This window comes from Dermacentor andersoni, chromosome 9 (genome assembly GCF_023375885.2).
Source record: "Dermacentor andersoni chromosome 9, qqDerAnde1_hic_scaffold, whole genome shotgun sequence".
Classification (NCBI taxonomy): Eukaryota; Metazoa; Arthropoda; class Arachnida; order Ixodida; family Ixodidae; genus Dermacentor; species Dermacentor andersoni.
The window spans coordinates 132,358,443-132,381,072 of NC_092822.1; the positions used below are offsets into that span (position 1 = coordinate 132,358,443).

The window sequence follows — 22,630 nt, forward strand, 5'->3', positions numbered from 1 at the left end:
TTCGGCAACATCTCGCCTATCGACGCCATCATCAAAGAATGCCGTCGCCTCGAACAAGCTAGGAGCCGCCGTATCACACACCACATCACGCGGCTACCCAACACTGCTGGTACGTCGACATGTGAGGGTCGACCACGTCAGACCACCGCCTGTGACGACGTCACCCGTATTGTTCGCTGCGAACTCGAGGCCGCCTGTTCGCCAGCTTCCTCCACGACGCCTCCCAATCCGCCAGCAACCACCATTGCGATGATTAAGGCCGTCGTCCGACAGGAATTGGAGAACATGGGTCTGAACTCCGTGTGTTCCACGCCTCAACCCAGCGTTCCCCAGTTCTCTACCGGCCCTCCTCGTCCTCGGCAGTCCTTTTCCGCCGCATCTCGCCGCAACCCGTCTGATTGGCGTACCCCTGGTGACCGGCCGATCTGCTTCCACTGCTGCCGCATCGGCCACGTCGCTCGTCACTGCTGCAACCGATGGCCACCACCTCCTCGGACATACGCCACCGCTTATTCCCGCACCTTTGGACCCTCCGTTCGCTATACCACCCGCCATGAATCCACTGCCGCTGAGGCTCCTGCTCCGAACATTCGCTACAGCCTCTCGCCCTCACCTCGACGCCATCAGTCTCGTTCGGCCCAACCCCGTCGCTTTTCTTCGCCGCCTATCTCTTCCCGGATCCAGCCGGAAAACTAGGCACTGCAGCTCCTGGAGGTGAAGCTGCGTTGTCGACCCTGCCCTCAAATCATCTGCTCACGTTACCAACGAACCGAAACCTTCTTGACGTTGACGTTGACGGCTATCCTGTCGCGGGAGTCATCGACACAGGAGCACATTTTTCTATTACGAGTGCTGCCTTCCGACGACGACTGAACAAGCTCCTCACCCCAGCGTCGACACGAGCCGTCCGTGTTGCGGATGGCGGTACTGTGCCTATCATCGGCATGTGTACGGCACGCGTCAGCATCGCCGGCCGCCACACTCCTGTCCTCTTCACCGTAATTGCTCATTGCCCCCACGACGTCATTCTGGGCTTCGATTTTCTCTCCGCACATTCTGCTCTTATTGAATGCTCTTCCAGTACCCTTCGCCTTGACTTGCCGATGTTTGCGGAACCTTATGACTCACCCCACTGCCGCTTACGTCCCACCGACTTTCTTCGCCTTCAGCCAAAGTCAATATAGCCTACATTGAAATGTTGTCTTTCCCACCAGTTCCTGATGGCGAGTACATCGTCAATCCTCTTCCCGACATTCCAGTAAGGTATTACGTTACAGTGCCTCTCAGTATACTTAATATTACTGGGAACCGGCACTTGCATGCCTGTCTGTAACTTCGGATTGGCAAAGCAAATTCTACCGCAAGGTATTATTTGCCTTGCCACCGTTGATTGTCTCAGCGACCAATACGTGGCAGCGTTATCGACCGATGGTTCTCGCGAGCTTAGCATGCCCCTCGCGCCAGCCTCGGGTGCCGATCCCAATATAAAGAAAATGGTTGCGACGGACCTGTCCTCTGCGCAGGCTGAAAAGCTTTGCCAAGTATTATCGTCCTACCGAGACATTTTCGACACCGACGATCGCCCTTTAGGCCAGGCGCTCGCGGTCAAGCATCGGATTCTTACTGGCGATGCTACGCCTATTCACCGACAACCGTATCGAGTTCCTGCGTCGGAACGCGGAGTAATTCAACACGAAGTCAACAAAATGCTAGATAAAAACATCATTGAGCCACCTTCGAGTCCCTGGGCGTCATCTGTGGTGTTGGTTAAGAAGAAGGACGGAACGTGGCGCTTCTGTGTAGACTACCGTCATCTGAACAACATTACTAAGAAGGACGTCTACCAGCTCCCACGTATAGACGACGCCCTTGACTGCCTGCACGGTTCCAGCTATTTCTCGTCTATTGTTCTTCGTTCGGGAGACTGGCAGATAGCTGTTGATGAACAGAGAAAAAACCGCGTTCATCATACCTGATGGCCTATACCAACTTAAAGTAATGCCGTTTGGATTATGCAACGCCCCTGCCCCCTTTGAGCGTAGGATGGACTCCTTGCTCCAAGGCTTCAAATGGTCCACATGCCTCTGCTACCTTGACGACGTCATCGCCTTCTCGCCAACGTTCGACAGTCACCTGGAACGTCTCACAACTATACTTGATATATTTCGCAAGGCGAAGCTGCACCCGCCGTGGTTGCTCAGTGGCTATGGTGTTGGGCTGCTGAGCACGAGGTCGCGGGATCGAATCCCGGCCACGGCGGCCGCATTTCGATGGGGGCGAAATGCGAAAACACCCGTGTACTTAGATTTAGGTGCACGTTAAAGAACCCCAGGTGGTCGAAATTTCCGGAGTCCTCCACTACGGCGTGCCTCATAATCAGAAAGTGGTTTTGGCACGTAAAACCCCATAATTTAAAGGCGAAGCTGCAACTTAACTCGTCCAAATGTCGTTTCGGCCACCGGCAAATTACTCTTCTGGGCCATGTCGTTGACGCTTCCGGAGTACAGCCTGATCCCCACAAAACGCGCACTGTCAGAGTGTTTCCGGTTCCGAAGACAGCCGCAGACGTTCGAAGTTTTGTAGGGCTATGCTCGTACTTTCGTGGTTTTGTTCCAGATTTTGCGACAATTGCTAGACCCCTAACTAATATTTTGAAGGAGGGCGTAGAATTCTCGTGGGGCACTGGAGAGGCCGCCTCCTTCTCTCATCTCGTCACTCTTTTGCCCCTACAGAATTGCGTACAGAAGCCAGCGATCATGACGTAGGTGCCGTCTTCACCCAGCATCAGCGTGGCCAGGATCGCGTTATTGCGTATGCGAGCCGCCTCCTAGCAACATCGGAGCGCAACTATTCCATTACGGAACGAGAATGCCTTGCTGTTGTCTGGGTGGTTGCGAAGTTCCGTCCTTACCTTTACGGTCGCCCTTTTTCCGTAGTCACTGACAATCATGCTCTGTGCTGGCTCTCGTCGCTAAAAGATCCTACAGGCCGGCTTGCTCGATGGGCTTTGAGGCTACTAGAATTTTCATATTCTGTCGTGTACAAGTCTGGCCTCCTGCACGAAAACGCTGACAGCTTGTCGCGTTACCCTGTTAACGACTCTGACTCCTCCAATATTGCCAGTGCTTCTTGCATATTCTCTGTGTCACAGCTGCTTCAGTCCGCCGACGAGCAGCGCCGTGACGCCTACAGCAGAGCACTCATCGACCGTTTTGAGCACTCTCCGGCCGATGCTACTCTACGCCTCTTCGTCCTCCGCGACGGTACTCTGTACCATCGTAACCTTCTTACGGACGGCTCTAAGTTCCTACTTGTAATACCTACACACCTGCGCTACACTGTTCTAGAAGAGCTACACGACGCACCAACAGCAGGACATGTCGGCTTATCTTGAACCTATGACCGTATACGTCACCGTTTTTTCTGGCCGGGCCTTGCCCGTTCCGCACGACGTTACGTCGCCGTTTGTGAACTTTGCCAACGACGCAAGAAGCCTTCCCAGCTCCCCGCTGGTTACCTGCAGCCGCTCGGCATCCCTACCGAGCCCTTTCATCGTGTCGGCTGTGACCTTCTTGGCCCATTTTCGGAATCTACATCAGGAAACAAATGGGTTGCAGTCGCGGCGGATTACTCGACGCGCTACGCCGTAACCCGTGCTCTTCCGACCAGTTGCGCAACTGATGAGCCGGACTTCCTCCTAAACGATACCATTTTGATGCATGGTGCTCCGCGTCCATTGCTAACAGACCATGGCCGTACGTTTTTGGCCAAAGTCATCGACGAGATCATGCGTGCCTGCTCAATACGGCATAAGTTTACCACCTCCTACCACCCCCAAATAAACGGCCTCACTGAGCGCTTGAACCGCTGCCTTACAGACATGCTATCCAAATACGTTTCCGACGATCACCGTGACTGGGACCTGACTCTACCTTACATTACCTATGCATACAAGTCTTGCCGTCTCGAAACTGCTGGATTCTCCCCGTTTTACCTCTTGTATGGCCGCGTACCAACGCTACCACTGGGCACTGTGCTTCCGTCCGCCACAGCTTTAACTAGCGATTATGCCCGTGATGCAATCGACCATGCTGACCACGCTCGCCAACTTGCGCGCGCTCGTCTACAAGTGTCTCAAGACAAGCAGAAGCAATGCTACGACCTCCGTCACCGTGATGTCCATTTTGTGCCCTGCAGCCTAAATGTTGCTTTGGTCACTTTCACGTAAAGTCGGCCTTTGTGAAAAACTGCTTTCTCGTTACACAGGCCCATATCGCGTGCTCCGCAGAGTGACCGATGTCACCTATGAAATCGTCCTAGCCACGCCCACTACTTCCTCCGCTGTGACAACCAGTGACATTGTCCACGTCGCCCGACTCGAGCCCTACAACTCTCCACGCGCCTTGGATATTTAACAGCACCGTGACGGTGCTTTTGCCGCCGAGGGGGGGGGGGATAGTATTACGATATCGAGCGATGCTCAACAGACGAGCCGCCGCGAGAACGACGATGACGGTGGTCGGTGCGCTTGGGGCGAGCGAGTGTCGGCGTGGCTGCCTGGCTCAAGGGTAATTAGCCTGTAAATAGCCTCTTCTGTCTGTGTCTTTCCACACGCAACAGTATTAACCAATTAGTCCATCGCATATTACTTCTGCAGCATACTAATAGCACTGCGGGCTCTTTCTTCTATGACTACACCTAGCCTAACGCAGCCTTGATGTGCTGGAACCTTGCCGCAAAGTCGATTTGAAAGTGTTGGCATACGCACCATCCTAACTATCTTTGCGCCCTTCGAGTATTTCGTGCAGCACGTTCTGCCCGATCAACCAACTAGTACGTCGCACATTACTTCTGCGGCATACTGCTAGCACTGCGGGTTCGTTCCTGTATGGCTAGACGAAGCCTCAAGCAACCACGATGTGCAGGAACCTTCCCGCATATTCCATGTGGAAGTGTTGGCATACGCACTATCTTAACTTCCTTTGATACATAAGTGTATTTTGCGCAGTACGCTGTTCAACATTAACCGAATAGTCCATCGCATATTACTTCGGCAGCATATTACGAGCACTGCGGGCTCTTTTTTTTATGACTAGACGTAGCCTAACACAGCCATGATGTGCAGGAACCTTGCCGCAAAGTCCATTTGCAAGTGTTGGCATACGCACCATCTAAACTTTCTTTGCGCCATTCGTGTATTTCGTGCAGTACATTCTGCACTATTAACAAAATAGTCCGTCTCATATTCTGCAGCGTAGTGCTAGCACTGCGGACTCTTTCCTGTATTGCTAGACGAAGCCTCAAGCAGCCATGATGTGCATCAACCTTGCAGCACAGTCAAATTGGAAGCGTTGGTATACTCAGTATCTTAACTGCCTTCGAGTCATAAGTGTATTTTGCGCAGTACGTTGTTCTATATTAACCAACTAGTCCATCGCATATTACTTCTGCAGCATATTATTAGCACTGCTGGCTCTTTCTTCTATGACTATAGACGTAGCCTAACGCAGCCTTGATGCGCAGGAACCCGCAAATTCTATTTGCAAGTGTTGGCATACGCAATATGTTGGCTATCATTGCACCTTACGTCTTTTTCGTGCAGTACGTTGGGCACTCTTAACCAACTAGTCCATCGTATATTACTTCTGCAGCATAAGTACTTCAAGCACTGGGGGTCTTTCTTGTATGCCTAAACGAAGCCCCAAACAGCTATGATGTGCAGGAACCCTGCGGCGCATTCCATTTGGAAGTGTTCGTTTACGCTCTATTTGAACTTTCTTTGCGCCATTCGTGTATTTCCTGCAGTACGTTCTGCACTATTAACCAACTAGTCCGTCGCATATTACTACTGCGGCATAATGCTAGGACTGCGGGCTCTCTTCTGTATGGTTGGACCCCAAGCAGCCATGATATGCAGGACTCTTGTCGCACAGTCAAATTGCAAGTGTTGGTTTAAGCACTGTCCTAACTTTCTTTGAGCCATAAGTGTAGTTTGCGCGGTACATTATTCAATATTAACCAACTAGTCCATCGCATGTTACATCTGCGGCATACTACTAGCACTGCGGGCTCTTTCTTCTATGGCTAAACGTAGCCTAACGCGGCCATGATGTGTAGGAACCTTGCCGCAAAGTCCAATTGCAAGTGTTGGCATACGACATATCTTGACTATCTCTGCGCCCTTCGTCTTTTTCGTGCAGTATGTTGCACACTATTAACCAACTAGTCCATCGCATATTACTTGTGCAGCATAATTACTTCTAGCACTGCGGGCTCTTTCTTGTATGGCTAAACGAAGCCTCAAGCAGCCATGATGTGCAGGAAGCTTGCCGCACATTCAATTTGGAAGCGTTGGCATACACACTATTTTAACTTTCTATGAGGCTTAAGTGTATTTTCCGCAATACGTTGTTCAATATTAACCAACTAGTCCATCTAATATTACTTCTTCGGCATACTACTACCACTGTGGGCTCTTCATTCTATGGCTAGGCGTAGCATTACGCAACCATGATGTACCGGAACCGTGTTGCACATTCCATTTGAAAGCGTTGGTTTATGCACTATCTGAAGTTTCTTTTTGCGCTTCGTGCATTTCGTTCAGTACGTTTTGCACAATGAAGCAACTAGTCCGTCGCATATTACTTCTGCAGCATACTGCTAGCACTGCGGGCTCTTTCTTGTACGGCTAGACAAAGCCTCAAGCTGCCATGATGTGCAGGAACCTTGCTGCACAGCACACTTGCATGTGTTGGTTACGCACTATTTTAATTTTCTTTGCGCCCTACGTGTATTTTGTGCAGTACGTTGTTCACTATTAACGAACTAGTCCGCCGGATATTACTTTTGTGGCATAACACCAGTACTGCGGTATCTTTCCTGTATGGCTAGACGAAGCCTCAAGCAACTACGATGTGCAGGAACCTTCCCGCATATTCCATTTGGAAGTGTTGGCATACGCACTATCTTAACTTCCTTTGAGCCATAAGTGTACTTTGCGTAGTACGCTGTTCAATATTAACGAACTAGTCCATCGCATATTACTTCTGCAGCATAATTACTTCTAGCACTGCGGCCTCTTTTTGTATGACTAAGCGAAGCCTCAAGCGGCCATTATGTGCAGGAACCTTGCCGCACATTCAATTTGGAAGTGTTCTTTTACGCTCTATCTGAACTTTCTTTGCGCCATTCGTGTATTTCGTGCAGTGCGTTCTGCACTATTAATCAACTAGTCCGTCGCATATTATTACTGCGGCATAATGCTAGGACTGCGGGCTCTCTTCCGTATGGCTGGACAAAGCCCGAAGAAGCCATGATCTGCCGTTCTCTTGTAGCACAGTCAAATTGCGAATTTGGTTTACACACTAGCTTAACTTTCTTTGAGGCATAAGTGTATTTTGCGCAGTACATTGTTCAGTAATAACCAACTAGTACATTGCATATTACTTCTGCGGCATACTACTAGCATTGCGGGCTCTTTCCTTTATGGCTACACCCAGCCTCACGCAGCAATGATGTGCAGAAACATTGCCGCAAAATCCATTTGCAAGTGTTGGCATAGGCACTATCTTAACTATGTTTGCGCCCTTCGTGTTTTTCGTGCAGTACCTTGCGCACTATTAACCAACTAGTCCATCGCATATTCTGCAGCGTAATGCTAACACAGCGGGCTCTTTCTTGCAGTGCTAGACGAAGCCTCAAGCAGCCATTATGTGTAGGAACCTTGACGCAAAGTCCATTTGCAAGTGTTGGCATACGCCATATCTTGACTCTCTTTGAACCCTTCGTCTTTTTCGTGCAGTACGTTGGCCAATATTACCGACTAGTCCATCGCATATTCTGCACAATAATGCTATCATTGTGGGTTCTTTCTTGTATGCCTAAACGAAGCCTCAAGCAGCCATGATGTGCAGGAACTTTGTCTCACAGTCCATTTCAAAGTGTTGGTCTGCGCACAATCCTCATATTTTTTGCGCCCTTCGTGTATACCGTGAAGTACGTAGTGCGCTATGAACCAACTAGTGCAGGCGCATAATAGTTCTGCGGCATACCGCACGGCACTCCGGTTTCTTTCTTGTATGGCAAGACGCAGCCTCAAGCAGCCATGAGGTGCAGGAACCTTGCCTCACAGTCCTGTTGCAAGTGTTGGCGTACCCACTATATTAACTTTATTTGCCCCCTGCGTGTATTTTGTGCAGTACGTTGCGCACTATGATCCAAAAAGTTAATCGCATATTACTTCTGCAGCATAATGCGAGAATTGCGGCTCTTGCTTCTATGGCTAGACGAAGCCTCAAGCAGCAATCACGTGTAGGAACCTTGCCGCACAGACCATTTGCAAGTGTTGGCATACGCACTATGTTAAGCCTATTTGAGCCCTTTGTGTATTTCGTGCAGTACGTCGTGCACTATGAACCAAATACTCCATTGTATATTACTTTTGCGGAATACCGTACGTAGTGCGGGCTCTTTCTTGTATGGCTAGACGAAGCCTCAAGAAGCCATGATTTGCGGGAACCTTGCCGCACACTCCCTTTGCAAGTATTGGTTTACGTACTATCTTAACTTTATTATCGCCCTTCGTGTATTTCGTGCAGTACGTTGCACAGTGTGAACCAAATTGTAAATCGCATATTACTTCTGCATGATAATGATAGAACTGCGGGCTCTTTCCTTTATAGCTAGGCGAAGCCTCAAGCAGCGATGATGTTGGATCACCTTGCCGCAGAATCCATTTGCAAGTGTTGGCATACGCACTATCTCAACTTCCTTCGCCCCCTTCCTGTATTTTGTGCAGTACGTCGGTCGCTACGAGCCAACTAGTCCATCACATATTCCTTGTATGGCCTAATGCTGGCACTACGAGCTGTTTCTTGTGTGGCCAGACGAAGTTTCAAGCAGCCATGATGCGCAGGTAGTTTGCCGCACAATCGATTTTCAAGTGTTGGCATACGCACTATCTTAAATTTCCTTGCAGCCTTCGTGTATTTCGTGCAGTACCTTGAGCACTATGAACAAACTAGTCCGTCGCATATTACTTCTGCGGCATAAGCCTAGCACTGCGGTCTCTTTTTGATAAGCTAGACGAAGGCTCAAGCAGCCATGACGTGCAGGAACCTCGTCGCAAAGTCCATTTGCATGTGTTGGCATACACGCTATCTTAATTTTCTTTGCCGCCTTCATGTATTTCGTGCGGTACGTTGCGCACAATGAACCAAATAGTCCATCGCATATTATTTCTGCAGCATAATGCTAGCACTGCGGGCTCTTCCTTGTATGGCTAGACGAAGCCTCAACCAGCCATGATGTGCAGGAACCTTGCCGCACAGTCAATTCGCAGGTGTTGGTTTACTGTCTATCTTAAATTTGTTTGCGCCCTTTGTGTATTTCATGCAGTACGTTGTGCGGTAATAACTAGTTCGTCGCATATTACTTCTTTGGCACAATGCTAGCAATGCGGGCACTTTCTTGTATCGCCAGACGAATCTTCGCTTTGTGCAGTTTTTATTGCGTTGGTAACATCAGTCAGGAATCTAGGAACCAAGCGCACAGTTTCAGACAATTTTGTAGCAATTCGTACGCCGACATGTTCGCTTCTAGCTGACTTTACAACACCTCAAGGATACACGCTTCGTTCAGGTGCACCTCTAGAACGTTTTGCTTGCGAAGTGCTCTCCTTTGACCATGAGAGAGTATATCTCTATGTGCATTTACCAATCACTTCCGTTGGCAGCCGCTGCGTAATCATGGCAATCGACAATGTTATAACTAATGCGGAAACTGTGGAACTGGCTAGAGCCGATGCGCGTGATGTTGCCCTGTTCTTGCTACGCCACATCATGCTTCTCCATTGAGCCCCAGGATTGACAGATGACGTGAGGTTTCTCTCCGACGCTATGGAAACCCTCCTCAAGGCATATCTTGCACTTTAGGGAACGAGTACTGCATATCACTGTTCAGCACCTTAACTGCAGTGTCAGCATTGTATTAGTCTTGCACTTCCCATCTCACCGGAATAATCCTTTGTAACGTATGCTTATCACACCTACACGTAGTGCACGACGGAAGTTCCCTATTTGTTGTTCTGTACGGTGGACGCAGCCCTCCAGCAATATCGCAACGGTCCTTCTATGTCGCCCTGACGCTATTGAGTTTACTATACGCTTTCCCAATCTACTGCATACCTGGTAGAGTGTTGAAAAATGGCCCATACATTCACTTTTATAGACCAACAGCGATAAAAGTACCAAAAGTACACCGCCGCAGCTTCTACTCGCTATGCGATGACTCACCCATCTGGCTACCCGTTCCCGCCGTCTGCCTTCGCCTTTAGGCGAAAGTTACCCCAATGCACCAGGTTCGGTGCCGTATTATCGAGCAGTCACCTGTTACCAACCTGGTGGAGACCTTTGAGTGATGTCCAGACAAACGCCACCAAGGACACGAAATTGTACTTGTTCAGCGACTGAAGCCATATCGTGGCTCCTGGCTAAAGGCAAGAGTACAGGATCGGTCGACACTTCGATCCCGTCTGGTTCAGAGGGCTCCTTCCACCTGGGGAGGTGTTTGATAAGGATTTGCGGGTCTCACCCAGGCATACTCTGACGAGGTGACGATGTGTGCACGCGTTACCTCACTTTTATGACTAGCCCAGACGGTGCTCTTTGTCGAGAACTGGAATGCAAGCTTTTGTTCGTTGCTGGTCGTCGCCCTTCCGGATCCTGGTGAAAGCTGTTTGGAGTGAAAAAGGAATACATTCTTTTCATTGAACAGCGGACGCCCAAACTGCGTCATGGGTGCCCACCATGCGTGATTGACGCGTGACATTGGGATAGCTGGATATCTTTATTAATTACAGTTTCGTGCAGAATCAGTAAATCGGACAGTAAGGGAATTAGCATCAATGAGGCCGGCTGTTGCCGGCAAAGCTGCAGTAGCATCTTAAAGGTTTATGGAGTCCCCATTTCATTCACGCAGTGGCGCCAGGGAGAGCATTATCTTACAAAAAAAAAAAAACCGTATTGCCATTAGTGTTGCCGCTCGGACAACTTGACCGTTTCCAGCTCCCAACTCGCCTGGTTCACCTGCACCTCAATTTGGAAACAGGCGAGTTGGAATTTATCCATATTGGCGGCACGTAATCAACGACGCCACTGAAAGCAGAAGACGGGACACGAATTTCAGCTGCCAGAAAGCGCTTGTTTCATGTTTGTGCATTGCCGTTTACTGTGCGCCACATCACGGATGACCTTCACTTCTACTACACACATGTCTGTGTCTAGACGACTAACAAACCATGGTACAGTGTGTAAGCGCGACTGTACGAGGACGCAGAAAGAAACAGATACACAAACACAGCGCTTCACTCTGAACTATAGATTTCATTTTCGCACGCATCGATAAATATATGTTGTACGAGCCGAAACAAATGTAACAGCAAAAAACAACATTAAGTGGTGAATTTCGATGAACCGTACACGTGTGCAAGGCATGGGGGAAACATGTACTGCAGTGGTCACAAAGATAAACCGAGGAATCGTATCTCCTTTTCAGATAGCGATACCGAAGGCTTGTTTACGCACTTTTTCTCTAATTTTGCAATCTCAGGCCTCCGCAATCTCCCTAGTCGAAAACCGAAATTCACAATTGAATGTTCTTTTTGCTGTTACATTTGTTTCCACTCGTACGGTATATATTTATCGATGCGTGCGAAAATTAAATCTATAGTTGAAAGTGAAGCGCTGTGTCTGCGTATCTGTTTCTTTCTACGTCCTCGTACAGTCGCGCTTATACACTCTGCCATGGATTCTAACAAACTAGCACGCCAACGTGTTTTAACAAACCATGCCGGCTCTAGCCAACAATGGGCGAGGCGAAGCCCGTTTCATTGCGTCTTGATAAAAGCGGCCTACTTCTCCTTCAGGTTTTGCGTTCGGGGCATACAGGCAAGCATGCGGCCATACTCGCACACTGCGTATCTTGCACCGCTCCCTCCTCCACTGCCTCGCGAGGTGCATGTGCAGTGTGGAATAGCACTTGAAATTGACAAGTAGCCGAATGGTAATACGGCATCCTAAAAGCACCCTATCAAGGACTGCTACCTAAAAGTACGATTTCACGAAAAAAGGAGAGCTCTTTCACCTTTCACCCGCCGCCATTCTGAAGTAGTCGAATGTTGTGGACTGCTGCTCCGGTTTTCTGATAATATTTGCACGGGAAACGCATATCGGAAGTACACACGAAACACGAACACTTGCAATACAGAGTGCAGCACCGTAACTATGTCAGCACCTGCAGATTTTATTCAATTCAGTGCTCTTGCGTTGAAACATTTGTCACACAGGACTTTACAAACATACGTATCCGTCAAATATAAGTAACCTCATTTACTTCGCAATTCTATTCAAATAATTTACTCTCAGCAATGCTCTTGTTGCCGCAGATTTTATATGCGGCTGGAGATTGAAATGCAATTCACAATAGAAGAACATTTCACGGTAGTTTTTTCACAGTGTAATGCTTGCTGAATAGTTCTTTGGGAAGTCTGAGAATATATCGCAGACACAAGCTTAACATAGAGTTCTTGTTTCCTTTCAAATATTTCCCAGTGTTTATTTGCGCTTAACGAAACTATATCAAATTATTTCCACGATGTTGAAAAATCATAACAGGCAACATCACGAAGAAAATATTATTTCAAACAACTTCACATGCGAGTGCAAAAAACTACAGTGGTACATATGACCTTTACGCTACGATTTGACATGAAGATTTAATGTTGTTGGGAGACTGCAGGAATGCATTCTTTTGAGAATGATACCGAAATCAATAGCAGCAAGATCTTCAATGAATGTTCAATTTTTGATCTAGAAACAATAGACATGTTACAAGAAATAGGGATCCGATGGTTGTCACCAACTTACCATATGCAGATTTGTTAAACCGTATGTACAAATCCATGTCACAAGAAAGACTAAACAAACGGAATGAACATCAAAAGCTCATAAAACATGCGGCCCATGTCTGTCTTAGCGTTTAGAGTACAGTACTGAGAGAGTAATCACACATAGCTAAAGAAACACATTTTTCAAACTTACCTCACATACAGTATAAGTGCTTCAATTTATATAAGTTATCTTATGAAAGTGTTCGGCTATAACCGAACTAAACTTCCGCTAACATTGGGCTTTTGTTCTATGCTACTTATACTTTTCTGGGTTCATACCACGAAGGACTCAGCGAAAAAAAGCTCTATATTCTTTCGTGCTTGGACGATTGGACACTTGCTGCCTGTGTAATTGCAAGGTTACGTTTTATAGCACTACTTAGGATATGACATGAGGTAGACTACATCGGAAAATAGGCGCAGCGATCAACGCCTGAAATATTGAGTTCAGAAACCTACAGAACAGTCTGACACAAGAATGGCTATGCCGCCTCAGTCGAAGCCCCCAACGAACGCCGCCAGAAATATTAGCACAAACGCTTTTCTTCGCGTATATATTGTACAAGGCATACGAGAAGTCCAGAGAAAAGGGGGTACAAATGATGTGTAATTTGCAGGATATTGATAGAGACATGTATGCTTAAGTTATTGGGAATGAAGTCTTGCCAAATATATGACTGCTATGCCTAAGCAGTTCATGAAGAGATATAAACCGGACTGGTAGCAATATACTGCGATAGCCGTTGCTTCCTTGTGCATTTCCGTGTACATAAACAAGTTAGGTCCGGGAGTTTTATTTATGTTATATGATAGATTTCATCCCTTTAAATAGCGCGTTAATAAGTGTTGAATAAACAGAAAATACCAGAATAATTGACATTATTTGAAATGTTTACGAGGATGGGAAACGTCTGTATGACGCAGGAATATTGGGGTGGGGACTGACGATGCCGCAGCAGCTTTTTACCTCTAACCGGCCATACATTCAAGTACCAAGGTTTTCAGGACAGAGCCAACATATCGACACGCCCTAATTTTGCACACGCACATAGCCATACGTATGCATGATCTGGTTATGGACTAACAATATGGCTTGTATGCTTAGAGGAAATATCTCTGGTAGCCATGACAAGACTTGTAAGAGAAGTCTGATTTCCTTCCTTTTTCTTTCATTATTTCTGGAAGGTCCTCCTGGAAGACGTGGATTTTAATATATGAGAACATACGGGACAACATCAATGAGCTCATCATTGTGTACTCGTAGGATGGTGGCTTGCATATGCCGTTGTGCAAGCACAACAAGATTTTTCTCCTACTCTGCAAGCATTCATGTACTAACATGTTCTGTAACATGCATCAACTCGGTATAAAAAGCGCGGAATACGCTGTTATTGGAACCACAATAAAAGATGAACTGACAGAAGATAAACATAAACCAAATCAATCAGTTTGTATTTGATATAGTAAATGTTCTAACTCTTACGTTTATTTCAACATTCGTTCCTGAATACAATTATTCCGCCGAAGCTAGAACCAGCGTAGAAGCCTAAGGGAGCATAATAGTGACTTTAAAAAAAATCACGGGGTTTCACGTGCCAAAACCACGATCTGATTATGAGGCGCGCCGTAGTGCGTCACTCCGGAAATTTCGACCATCTGGGGTTCATTAACGTGCACCTAAATCCAAGCACAGGGGTGTTTTCGCATTTCGCAAATGCGGCCGCCGTGGCCGGGATAACAGCGACGTTCTTGGGCTATTGATTATGCTGACTAGACATAAAGATGTTGTTGTTTGTTGAATAGCTTCACACTTTCCGTAGAACTAAATTCTGCGACGCGTCAATTTCAACTGTTGTGAAGACAGGTGCGGCGATCAGGATAGTTATTCGGTGGTATTAAAATCATAAACAACGCATTATTTTTCAAACAGTCGTTATGCAAGTTAATCGTTTCTATAATGATGCAGCAATGTTGCAAGTGCACTTATGCTTCTCATTTGCGGGATATCACAAACTTTACTAATAAACTACTTGCGACTCGAGGACTTGGCATCTTTAACATTGCATAACGCGATAGCAACAACGTGAAACCAATTCTTCATAAAGCACTGATTGCTGTGGAAGACACTGTTCGCGAAATATGGAAGACCTCTATTGGAAGACTTCTATTATTTGGCACAAATTCTTTTCAGAACTTTCTAGTGCGACACCTTTGCGTTAAAGCTGGATTGCTAGAATTGCGATTACAGTCGCCTTGCAACAGCCATGTTTATAGCAATGTGTTATTCTGCAGAGGCTATCTCGACTATTCTGAAAACAATTAATTACCCCTAAGCTTACTATGAAACATTAGTGTTTCGGTTGTCCCAAATACACATGTGTACCGCAAATATCTAGTCGCATACTGGAAGACATTCGGTTGTAGAAATAATTATTGTAAGGTTATTACAATTGTGCGTACAGGCTGTGCTAGCCCCAATAGGCGAAGCGATTGCTAAAGCTTGATAGATGAATGTGTTTACAAAGCAGCCAATAAAATCACAGACAAAGGCAATAGACGCTGAAATTATGACGAATGTGTTTCAATATAGAAACATCAGTTCTCCGTGTAACCTTTACTTCTGGGAGCCTGCTTCATTTTTTATTTACTTCTAACCTTGAATATAAACATTCAGACAGTACAAGAATTTATGCAGTAGCGAGTTGTGGCGCTTTTAATTTCTTTAAACTACCTTATTAAGGTTCAAATATTCTAATATATTATTCGTATTTGTCAGAATGTATGTTTCCGGGAGGACAGGCGTAAAAATTAATGCGTCAAGATTTCTTGGTTAGAAACCTTTTTTAGAATGCAATATAGGCTGACACACGAATAAGAACTGTTAGGAAAAAATACTGAAATGAAAAAAAGAATGAACAGCTTTTCTCCTGTAATAAATACCTGAAGAACTGCAAACTGCACGATTGATACGTTGAATCGACATCCATGAATACAATTATACTAGACTTTTGCACACCTACAGTAACTTGTACGATGCTAGATGTATTTATTCAGGGATCTGCTTAGTGCTCAGCGTAGTATCTATAGCTGTGTATTTACATGCACCATCAGCAATTTGCGACTCTACGACTGAATTTTCATCTATAATTCAGGTTAAGCTCTTCCCTTGCTAGATCGGTAATGTTCATTAAAATTACAGGATTTCAGAATGGTTAATATAAATTGTGAAAAAGGCTGCTTACCAATCAGTTGTGTGCCTATCGAGCGCTCGGCCAAATAAAAAAAAAATATGCCTAATGGGCTGACAACACTAGCACAGGAAGATTTTTATTTTTTTCCCTAATTCTTTACGTACGAGTCCTGGCCTTCAGGAACAGTACACATTTCTCTATAATACGTCAAAAGTAGAAGCTTCCGACCAATAATACAATAAGGATGCCTGAACAGGAAGTGCACATATGTCCTTGTTAGCTTTCTGGGTGCTGAAAAGAGGGAATATCAGTAAGGGTCAGCCTGCTTGCTGGAACTGGAATGAAATTACAGTGGCGTAAATTGGGGATTTCATGAATATAGAATGGCGAAGCCAGGTCCTAAGGCAGGTTCCAGTCGCATGAGCGATGAGCTTGCCTCAAATAACACAAACCGGGCCAACAGGGGACGAACAAAGTTACTAAGATGAGACTTCAGCCGGCGCCTCAAGCTCCAGTTGGGTGCTTTCCTTGTGTCAGAGGCTGCCATGTGTTCCCCCGCGGTTGATCGATTCGAGCCTACCCATCCTGTTAGCCTTGCATTGTTGTGCATCTTGACGAGTGGCGCGTCAGGCTCTGTAGGTTACTGTGGCCTAGCGGTGCCGGAGGCAGCCAACAGATGTCTTGCACGACCTGCTGCTATTTCGGAGAGCGTTCTTCGCCGAATTTGATACAGAGTAAATTTACGCATGCCAGCGTTAATGCGCTCCTTATACAGTCGCAGGCTTGTTCAAATTTTCTTAAAAATTTCAAATGACAGTAAACGGCTTTAACGAACACAGAAAATTACGTCAGCTCCGGTAATAAAATTGTGTTATTTTTCATGCTCGGAACACATGAGTACAGCGAGTTCATGAGAACAGGAAGCGAGGGTGACATATTGATTCTACTAGCCACAGATTCATGCGATGTGTAGCCACAGATTCATGCATCCGAAAGTGCTTGTCATTACCACACAAGGATAATGCGCATGTCTCCATTCAGTCAAAAAGTACCTAGGTCACACGCGGAAACACCAGGAAGTCAAATCTGAAATGTCTACAGCTAAAACGTATACATGAATTTATGCTTTCTACAACGCTCCAGACGTTCGAGTACATGTAAGATTTTCGTGGTATGAACGGGCTGTACAGTAGACTCAATATCTGAGATGAATTGCGCGAAATGATTGTGCATCTAACACTCAGAAATACTAACAACCCAAAAGATTACATATTCAGATGTCAGTGTGTAACCTGGCAAGGTGAACATGGGGCATTTTTCTTGGTTGCTGTGTTACAGAAGAGGCTGGCAAGGGACGACACATTTATGATCATGAAGCACAAACATACAATCACGGTCTAATAAGACTAAGTGGTGGCTACAACGGGCGAAATGACAACACTTGGATCCACGGAGTGCGCACAGCACTTAGCTGCGCCCACGGGCTCAGCTCGAAAGGCTTCATCTAAGAACAAAACACAGATACTTACACACGTATGCGTTAGCTGATGCATTACGCTTACCCGTAGAGCGGTCACGGTTGCGCAGGTCTTCTGGTGTCAGCAGTTATAAGAAACAACTGTTTTCATAGACAAATAAACATATCTTTCGCGTGGCCATGGGTCTGACGAAGGCCAACCGCTCATTCACGAGCCTTTTTGTTTGGTACTTGCGTGAACAGAGAAGGGAATTCTCCAGGTGTCCGTGAAGCGCCTCTTTAGCGGAGCCTAGAAGCGAAGTTCTTCAAGGCAAAACTCTGCACACGAAAGGATATATTTTCAGCACCCGTGTTGAAAAAATTCAACTCGTCAGCGTCTCCTGAGAGAAGAGCGGAAACAGCCAGGTCGCAAAACGCCTGCACCGGCGCCAACGTATAACGTGCGCATTCTGCGAATGCAATGCCATTGTTGCGGGATCCACCTACGAACTTTGCTCGTGGAAAAAGGGGCCAATCTGTACTTACCGCACCTGATACATAATTGCAATGTGTGTTAGCTAAGGCGGTCACGGAAAATGCTGCGTTTAAGTAAAACAGTGACTACAGTCGAGCACTGTCCATGTTGAAATAAACACCGAAATTAAGATGGTTACGAGCCATGATCAAATGTTTGAGCGTCTTAATGAGTACGGAGTACAAATGCAAAACGGTCACGTGCAGAGCCAGTGCTCTCCGCCGGCGCGCGTCAACGCCGCTGGTGTCGACAGCAAAGCGTTCGTCATGCTTGAAGGATGCCACCGGAATGTTCGTGCCGCACTTAGACGGCGGTCGACGTGATGCTCCTCTCTCGGTGCTTGCGAGCTCGGATCTCGGTCGCGATGTCCACGTCCGGGCGGAACAGCTCCTTGCAGCGCTGTAGGAAAGCCCGCCTTCAGTGGCCAACCCTCCGGAAATTACGTATTCGCGCGAACAAGGTGTTGGGTTAAGCACAAACGGCCGAAAAAGGCCGCTTTTCTCTTTCTGCGGCGTACTATTTATGCTGTAACTATCCACGAGCTATACAGCCGAAGCAATTACCTAATGAGAATACGCTCAGTTTTCGAATACAAATTTGCCACAAGGCATGTGATCACTATTAAGATGGTGCGCTGGTTGCCTGCATGTATACTGGGCGATTTTGTATCCGACAGCGGGATAACGAAAAATGTCCCTTTGATACCATCGTAGAGCTCAATGAGAATCGCATTGACGTCGCGGCTAAACAGTAACTTTCTGGAACGTTTAAAACTGCCCCGGTTACATTCTTATACACCTCGATTCACATCACTTCACTGGTTCTTGTGCAAACTAGCAACGAATAATTGTGTTGGGAAAATTTGACTGGAATGCGTTCACGAACACAATACATGTTATTGTCTTGTTGCAATACATTTTTTATATAAAAACAATCTGACGAGAGTGGTGAGCGCCTCGAGTACAGTGCACAGAATAATAACCAATATCACGAGTTATATCAACAAAAACTGTGTGATCTTGGTCCTCATAAGGATCATGCGGAAAGGTGGCTACAAATTGGGGCATATATATCTACAGTGAAGCCATTGGGGCCCTTTTTACGACTGGTGTATTGTCATACCTACGTCAATTTCAGTCGCCAAAGGGGGCGAGAAAATCCCTCAAATCTGTATGCATGGATACTGATACGTGGCAAACGAGGAATACCGACCGTGCGCAGGTCCCCTGGTGTGACGATGAACTTGTATATTGCGTATCCAGGGATGCAGAGCATGGTGGAGAGGGCAAGGATCCAGCCAACGAGTTGGCCCCACCAGGGGTACACGTAGTCGATGTACTTCAACGGCCGATACTGCACCAGGCTGAACACGAACACTCCCTGCATGTGCAATTCATTAAAATTTGGGCAGCTCCTTCACTCATTTCGAATAGATAATCTCGCACGGTAACAAAACTGACAGGTTAACATAGCCGAAGAAAATGAGTATAACCACGTGAGGCGGGTCCACGCAAGGGCATAACCCATGGCGCACGGCGTGGCGTTGCTCGGGACCAATGGCACCAAATACCAACCCAGCTGCTATCGTCACATACACACTCTGTGTTGTTTCTTATATACCTATATATAATACACTGGAATGCCTCCCAAACACATTCTCATGCCCGAGGACGCAGAAAAAAATTAAGCAACATGCTATAGCAGCACGCCTGCATTATATGCCAGAAATGGTGGCTGAAATTCAAGAGCAGCAGCTGAAAGGAAATTACGCAGGCCGATAAGAGCGCAAAGCTTCAATGCGCCACGGAGAACTGTAATTAAGAACGTATCGTCAATAAAAGTGGTACGTCTAAACGACAAACTTTACAGACAAAATGACACACACGGAATTATCTCCAGGTAATACTGAGTATGTTTCTTCGCACTCGTTTTTTCGTTTTTTCGTACGTACTTTCGTGCTCCGTTCCGAAAAGGAATAGACGATCGCTGCCTGCCTAATGCCCAGGCAGTGCCTACTCGACCTGCCTGAGAGCAGAGATTCATTTGCATCTAACAAAGCTTTTTGCGTGTCAGTATAACGCTATAGAACCCTTTCGGCACGTATGCGACATTGCTCTGCCAACTCTTCCTTGCTGAGGATCTGTTTTAGCGGAATTCTAAACCTTCCGGTGCACGCCGCCGCAATTTGTGATGAGCAAGTTAAGGGTAAGCGAAGCAATCGCAGACGCCGGTGCCACCCTCCTCATCCGATTATCTGCTTTCATTGCGTGGTGCGGCTCCATCTAAACAATCTCCACATGAGTTGGCTCCTCACTTCTTGTTCGCCAATTGGATAAGAGAAACTGCTCAATGTAGGCAATGGTATTAGTTATTAAAGCAAACAAAAGTGACCTCCTATAGACGAGGAGAGCGTTTGATTTGGCTGTTTAAACAACGCTGAGGGTGACCGCCCTGTGCTTGCGTCGGCGTACGCGTAAATTTTACATCAGGAGAGTGGAATAACAGAAATCAAAAGATAGAGAGCGAGAACACTTTAATGAAAGGCAGTGATTTTATCCGGCGTATAAACATCGCTGGCAAGCTACTTTGCGTGACGAAGGCAATGGGGGAGAGGAAGACAAAAGAGGCGCAAACAAAAAAGAAATAAGCAGGAAAAAATAGGCGTTGAGTTTTCTGACTCCTGGGCAACGGAGGTCAATGGTAGAGTCCTTCCGTGTATGCAGCGTCCTACAAATGAGGTAGCCAAATTCGCCGTCTGAAAGGTGCACGAGGGTGACAGAGTAGAACTAAAGTTTGTTGAGTTGACCAATGTTTTTTAAGTATGTAAATAAAATGTTCATCGCACGCCTGTGTTGCGTGAGGCAGGCTAAAGGGCCTGAGCGACCGTCAAATGATAAAGGTCTCTGTGTAAGTGGATGCACGCAACGTTCATAAAACGCTCGCTCGTAGGCATACGCTTGACACTCGCATGCTCCACGGTTTCAATTAAGCCACAGTTGTTGCAATGTGGACTTGTCACTTGACCGGAACGGTGCCGTAAGCCGATTCCATAGGCAGCGGTCAGGCGAAGGCGATGATATAGAGCTTCCAGATGGCGAGGAATGCTGGATGGGAGTCTGGATCTGAGTTGTGGGACGATTGAGTAAAGGGTAATGAAGGGCCGACAACCTCCAGAGCCGATCCTCTTCTTCTGAAGCAAATCTTTAAGCTAGCTGGGAAGCATCAGACCTAGTGAAATCGCGTATAGTTTTGGTGATGAAGACCTTTTCGCGCCGCTTCATCTGCTTTTTCGTTGGCCAGAATACCACATTGAGCTGGTATCCACTGAAATGTGATACAGTGGCCTGATGCAATGACCAAGTGATGTAAGTACGTGATGGCGAAAGTAACCGTCTGATGATTGTTTTTTTTTTAAGAGTGCACATTGCTTGTAGCGATCCTTTAGAGTCAGTGAAAATTTCTCAGACGCTCAGCGCCGTATATAGAGAACAGCTTCTTTGATGCCGCGAAACTCTGCTGCCATTGTGGATGTCCTCCGCTGCAGCCGATAAGACAACATTTGTCTTGTTGAGGGCCCATAAAGGCAACAACAAGAATTGAACCGAGTGGTTGAAGCATCAGTGTAGATGTGTGTGTGCTGAGTATATTTCTCGGGTAAGTAGAGGAGAGTGGTCTGCAGCAGCGCGGCCTGCGGCATGCGTCTCCTTGTCCCATTTACACCGGGTACAAGCTGGTTTATATTGCTACGAGGCACTACGCTGGGGCTTCTGTATCGACTACAGCAATCTTATCGAAGTAAAAAAAAAAAAAAAACAAAGCCGTGTACCCTTTACCACGGATAGATGACGCCCTTGACTGTCTCACTGGTTCCAAGTATTTTTCTTCAGTTTCAGTTTATTATTCGTTCATAACAATTTGTTACAAGAAATGGTATACAGACAAGGGTCCCAAAGTCGGAGACTGCACCGGGACCCTTGGATTAGAAGTTATATGAAAAAATAAAGCGGAATACAGAGCAGAGAAACAAATTATGAAATAAGCGATAAACCGTTGTACTTGGTATGCCAGATTCCAGTTGACGATATGGATCGTGAAAAGACGGCGTTTATTACACTCTACGGGCTCTATCAGTTTAAGGTGATGCCATTCGGGCTATTCAATGCTCCCGCCACATTCTAACGAATAATGGACGCCCTTCTTCACGGTTTAAAGTGTTCAATTTGCTTGCGCTACCTCGATGATGTCATTGTCTTTTCGCCGACATTTGACAGAAACCTCGAGCGACTCTCGACAATTCTTTCAGTGTTCCGCAAGGCGAGAGCTCAGCTCAAAAAGAAGAAATGTCACTTCGGCCGCCGTCAACTGACTGTGCTCGGACACCTCGTCGACTCTTCCGGTTACAAAGACGGTGCCGAATAAAACAACACACGAAGAAGGGGGACACGAGATAGCAGGTAGGCGTTCGTTCTAATCCTGATAAAGTTCGCGCTGTCAAGGATTTT

At 46.6% G+C, this 22,630-nt stretch overlaps 1 protein-coding gene across 1 annotated transcript in view; it reads right to left on the reverse strand.

Moving 5' to 3' along the window:
* Positions 1-12,253: 12,253 nt before the first annotated feature.
* Gat (GABA transporter) overlaps positions 12,254-22,630 on the reverse strand; it is a 544,138-nt gene continuing 533,761 nt past the window's right edge. Inside the window, exons 11-12 of the mRNA XM_050177200.3 lie at positions 19,341-19,508; positions 12,254-18,527 (exon numbers count right to left, since the gene is read on the reverse strand). Coding sequence (XP_050033157.1) covers positions 18,432-18,527; positions 19,341-19,508 — 264 coding nt within the window. The 3' untranslated portion in view covers positions 12,254-18,431. The remainder of the gene's footprint in view (positions 18,528-19,340; positions 19,509-22,630) is intronic.